Consider the following 5,876-nt stretch of genomic DNA (forward strand, 5'->3'; position numbering starts at 1 on the left):
TATTTGACTTTTGACAGCTAGTGTCCATAAGATACTTCTAGGGTATATAATGATATTGATGATTTTTGTGTGCATGACATTCAACAACGATAATAGCAATCTTGAACTCTTAAACGCTTGATACATTTCATAAAATGTACAATACCTTCTCTACAAATACAACTAATGAACAAATATATTCCCACAACTGAATAACTCTTTATCAAACAACATCGAAATTAGACTTGTCAATATGAAAATTACACGGACAAGCAACCTGAAATCCTGATAATATGCATTCAAAATAAAACAGACAGATATTGGAAATTTTCAACACGAATGGTAACTATGTGAAACATGGTCGAATGAGATATTCCTTATATTTAGGCATTGCAAGCTCTCATTTAGACAAGGGAGAAGACAACTGCTTATTAGGGCGCTCGACTCGCACTCTGCGAGTCATGGAGTCTAATCTCCGTCCCAGCAAACATGCTCACCCTATCAGCCGTGAGGGCGTTATAATGTGACGGTTAATCCCACTATTCGTTGATAAAAGAGTAGCCCAAGAATTAACGGTGGGTGGTAATGACTAGCTGCCTTCTCTCTAGTCTTCCACTGCTAAATTAGGGACGGCTAGCGCAGATAGCTCTCGTATAGCTTTGCGCGAAATTCAAAACAAACCAAACCGCTTATTATGAGGTTATAATCGAAAGGCCGGTTTGACAGTCACAGTTATAAACTCCCCACAACTATAAGTGTTCAGGGGTATTTTATGATAAATAAAATAAACTTTTGTAAATTGATTAGAGAAATAATTGAACGATGATAGAATTTTTATTTAATGGTACAATCTGTATCATTAGACGAATTATTACAAGAAATATTATAATGTACGTGAAATCCTTCTATTACAACGTCACTACCTGGAGAAATTTATTTACATATTATCTGAAAATTTTAGCCATCCTAAAAAAAACGATTTTTTTACCCCATCCCCACTTCCACTAGCAAAAGTGTCAAACAGTCTCCTATACGCCAGGGATTCAATGGAATACGTGTTGTGTTGATGGTTTCTTAGCGCAAAGCTACACAATGAGGAACGGATTCAGGGAACAGGCTTTTATTAATAGTACTTTTGACAATATGTTATTATCTCCAAAATTTCGTGAATTTTTCTTCCCAGAGTTATGGTGGTAAAGGCTTCAAATTCTTCCGTGTTTTTGTTTCTCACCACTAAATCCTCTATTGTAATAAAAGGTTCCTTGGATAGACACATGTAGTTTTCGTAATTAAAATTTTAATATTCATAACGGATAAGTAACGCCCTCAAGGTTTCTCAATAGGAAAGGTGGTATCCCCCAAACCGGTATAACTGAAAAAGTGGGCTAAGAAAATAGACCAAGTTTTTGGCACCCATTTCCTCACCGCATCAGAGAAGAAAGCATCAACAAATATGGCCGACAGTATTGATCTATTACGTAACATTACTATTCCCTGCCCTCTGACCCTTGCAGCATGGTAGAGCATGTTTAAATGTTTGTAAAATTGTTTAAAAATCTGTGAACATGAATCGATATTTTTGTGATTAATATGGATTATGTAAAGCAAAATTGAATTTTAATTGCGAATATATAAGGCAAGATATTGTTACTATCAGTGTATGAAGTCTATATGATAAGACAGACATTCTAGCGAAAGACCTAAGTGATATAACATTATTGCTGTGGGAAGTCTAGCAGCAAGATATTGTTGTCAGTGTGAAATACATGAGATATTATTGTTTCAGTGTGAAGTTTATATGCTACAATGTTATAGTTCCCAGCGAGAAGCCTAGAAGGCACAATAGTGTTTTTGTTAAAGTGAAATCGATGCAACAACTGGACTTTGTTATTGTCAGTGTAAAATTTATACGACACGATACTAATGTTGTCATTCGTAATGTATATGACACGAAGTTATAGTCTGTGAGCAGTGTATATGACACTACAGATTACTTGCTTGTCGCTTGCCTTTCAAATAAACAAGTTTATGCTTACCTTAAGTAAATAATATTCAACATGACAGACACATTTGTTTCAGGCATGTAAACTTGTTTAGATTTCACTGTTCACCTTTGTTTTTATCACCAAGATAAAATCTAGCGTTCAGATTTCGTCTAATAACAAAAGTTGTTTCCAAAATTGAATAAATACTTCTTAAGAGGTGCAGTAAAGTCCCTGGTATATTAATCGTTTGTTCTCAGTCATCCGTCTGATCTTTAGGGATAATTGTAATCACACAATGATGAACATAAAGGGTATCAGAAGAAAATGAATCTGAAAAGCTAAACCGAATGTTTTCATTTTCTTTCTCATTTGATATAAGTTAAGTAACTCCATGAATTTAATGAACGACGCAGAGAACTGAAAGTTCATTAAAAGTTTGAAATCATGTTTTCATGCAGAGTGTTATATCCTGAAAATCACGTGGACGTTTAGCCAGTTCCAACTTTCAGATCAAGTTAAAATATACATTAAAGTATGACCTTTTAAACAGTGCCATTTCCTGAATGCATTTTAACCACAGCTATATGACACAACTCTAAGACACGAAGTTCTCAGCCTCGCCCATCTAGAAAACCGGTACAGTTCCATCGCTTTATGTTACTTGTAGCTGGAACAGTCGATAAATTAGGTCAAGATCTAGAGAGAAACCGATAATGATAACCGTTTGAAGGTCGTAACCCACCGGTTACAAATGAACCTATAAAAGAAGGAAGCCTATTACAATTTCGCAGTTTTGTATCAATTCCTCCATTGGCGAGACAGTTACTGAAAAACGTAGGAGATAATGTACTGGTTGGTAAGTTTTCGTCAATTGTATTTACATCCATAAGAAAGCGAACAGTCTATAAAAGCTCAACAGGTCCCTTAAACTGACGAAGGAGCTCAAACATAAAGCCAAGAACCTGCATATTAATCACTTTTAATGTAGATGATTTTTGTATTAAACATAAAATGAATCAACTCACCTGCCTTGATGTGAGCTTAAATTTCTACTTAAATCTTTCCAACTGTAATGCTTTATTTCTAGAATCGTCAACAGGTGACAATGTTGATTTACATAAATATATATAAAGCTCTTTAATTCCAGAAGTTTCGGGAGGTGGGTTGTCTTTTATCAAGAGTGAGCGATACTAGCTCAAATTCGATGTTCCTCCCAGTCCTTCTATAACTTTGTTTAAGTAACCAACTCATTATATCTATTTGAAACATTAGGTCCTATAGCAATAGTATTCATGTTTGGTTACGAAACAGTGGCTTATGTTGCCCGTTTAACGATGTTTCGTAATGCTTTACTCTCTTTAAATTCCATAAGCCGATAATGTAACTCATTCAGACTGTCACGATTAAGTGTTTCATGCACCACGAAACAATGTGGATAGATATTTGTGATAGATATCTTAATTTTTTCGGAATGTTTTTTTTTTTTATATATACTGGAGGGATTTTAGACATTTTGACAATAAGGCTAGAAAAATCACTTTTGCTCTTCAGATTATCATAAACAGAAACTTTTCATTTCGGACAACGTTTTGCCATTGTGGCTTCATCAGAGTTAGCAGTACAAGAATTGTTTGATGTGAAATTTTTATTCAGTTTGGGGAATAATGTTGGGTATAACAAAATACGCGGCCTCGCTAACTAATCAATCAACATTTGTGTAAAATTCTTATCAATGCTATAAGTGTAGCCACCAGTTTGGCCGCCAATTTTGATTTCATTACTTTAAGTCGCCCATTCAGTCCTTTTTTGGCCGCACCTTTTTTTCACACCCAGGGTGTTTTTGGTTAGATAAAAATATATACGAATCATCCTATATTCCTATTAATTGTACAAATAATATTCCTGAAAAAAAAGTATCTTTTTTTGTGTGTTTTGACCAATGTAATGTGTTTGACATATTTAGCCACCACTACTGACATAACTCTGAGATAACTTATTTATAGTCAATATTGAACTTTCTTCCCTACTAGGTAGTTCTTTTCGTTGTCGTCAACATTGCAGCTGCTGGGTACCCGCTCTCTGCTGGACTGAGGGCTTCTCCTCTGGTTCCCATCCCTCATCAGAGCCTAGGTCCGAATGTATTGATTCCTCTGAACTATGGTTCTCGAAACGGATTGACGATCGCCAACGCAGTAAAGCCTAGCGGAGGAGTACAACAGCACACATCTGTCTCAAAGGACGCTTTGGGAGGCCACACAATTGAGCACGCAGCTCACGGACATCACACCAACCCCTATACAGGAGCAGCGGACGTCAAGCACTCGGAGCATGCCTTTCATATCAACCCTTATCTCGGCAAGGCCGCTGCCCATTCCAACGATGCTACTGGATATCTGAGTCCCCTATCTGGATCTGCTGCTTATCAGGAGAACAGCTATGATGCCAAAATTGCTCCTGATCACAGGGCATTAAAAAAGGGCTATGCGTCCGCTCATGTCTCTCCTCATGGAAACCACGCGAACCATGCCGTCCACAGTGCCCACGCTGCTGCTGTGCCTGGAGGAGTTGTCCACGCCGCCCATACGTCTCAGGCGGCCCATGCAAACCATCCTGGCTTAGGCGGTTACACGAAATCTCAAGTAAGTGACGTTCAGGGACTGCAGGGTCACGGCTTTAGTGCCCTGAGCCAAGCTGCTCAGAAAACTCGTGCATCTTACGGTCCCCATGGTTTGTCTGCCGAGGTGAAACAGGATGGTTACGCTGCTGACGACGTTTACAACGTTCACCTGAACTACGTTGCCGGAAATGAACACGCATACACCCACCAGGCTAGACGTGATCCTCATCTCGGCTATGAACAAGTCACCCGCACTACTAATACCGCCCACGCTGGACCAATCTACCCTAGTCCTTATGGTGCCCCCGCTCCTGTCCACCATTCCAGCTACGGTTATTCCCAAGCTTCCTATAGTCCTGTTCATGCTGTTCATTATGCACCCTACGGTCATAAGAAATAGAACATTTGCTTTTAACCACTTAATGTAACCCTAAAAGTTGGTTTATGCAATTATGTCTTTTTTATTAATAACAGAAGTTCAAATACATATCTTGAATTTATTTAATTATGTTTAAAAAGATTATTTATTAGGCGCTAATTTTCTTATTCGTTCTCCACTTTTTACAGTTTGAAAACTTTACAGTTCTTGTTTTACATCCTGATTTTACATTACCTACACCAGTTCTCAAGATGTAAGTTAACCACATCTCAATAATAAGATACGAACATTTGAATAAGTATATTAAAATTGATATAGTGTTACTATAATTTTCGTTAAATGATAATAAAAGGCAAAATGATCCAGTTTTTATGTATAGAAAATGCCAATGTAAAGTTATGACATATGAATATTTCCGTATGATGTTTTAGATTTTCGTTCCCAGGGTTTGTACGATAATAAAGTAGTAAAACGACCAATAACCATTAAGTGAGTTATAAAAATACCGGTCAAACATTAGAAACGATCTGAAAATATTGAAGAAATAATGGAATTTTCAAAATATGTTATGGTAGTTTCTGTCGAAAGTTGTCCAAAATGATTTTGTAATGAAGATTGATTAAAGTTCCTGTAAATCATACCTTTCTGAATGACTAATAAAAATTATTTTGTCTTTCAAATAATATGCTTGTTGCTTTTCAACGAAATTATGGATTTGAAGTTAAACCACTTCTAATTATCTTGACGATTAAATAAAATAATATTTATGCTACTTCATTTGGGTTATTTATTTATTTATTACATATGCAATAATCTTCAAATAATGGATTTAATGAATTATAGTGGAAATCATCAATGCGAGGCCTGACTCGTCAGTCCCCCCCCCACCGTGGGTCAGCACTAAAATCCGGCGTTC

General features: G+C 36.7%; 1 protein-coding gene across 1 annotated transcript; it reads left to right on the plus strand.

The window, feature by feature from the left end:
* Window positions 1-2,694: 2,694 nt before the first annotated feature.
* On the plus strand, window positions 2,695-5,622 carry LOC106462945 (histidine-rich protein PFHRP-II-like). The gene is made up of 2 exons (XM_013922912.2): window positions 2,695-2,820; window positions 3,995-5,622. The coding sequence occupies exons 1-2, from the start codon at window positions 2,809-2,811 to the stop codon at window positions 4,979-4,981; spliced, it is 999 nt and encodes a 332-aa protein (XP_013778366.1). The 5' UTR covers window positions 2,695-2,808; the 3' UTR covers window positions 4,982-5,622.
* Window positions 5,623-5,876: the final 254 nt, after the last annotated feature.

This window comes from Limulus polyphemus, unplaced genomic scaffold, assembly GCF_000517525.1.
Source record: "Limulus polyphemus unplaced genomic scaffold, Limulus_polyphemus-2.1.2 Scaffold1288, whole genome shotgun sequence".
In the NCBI taxonomy this organism is placed as follows: Eukaryota; Metazoa; Arthropoda; class Merostomata; order Xiphosura; family Limulidae; genus Limulus; species Limulus polyphemus.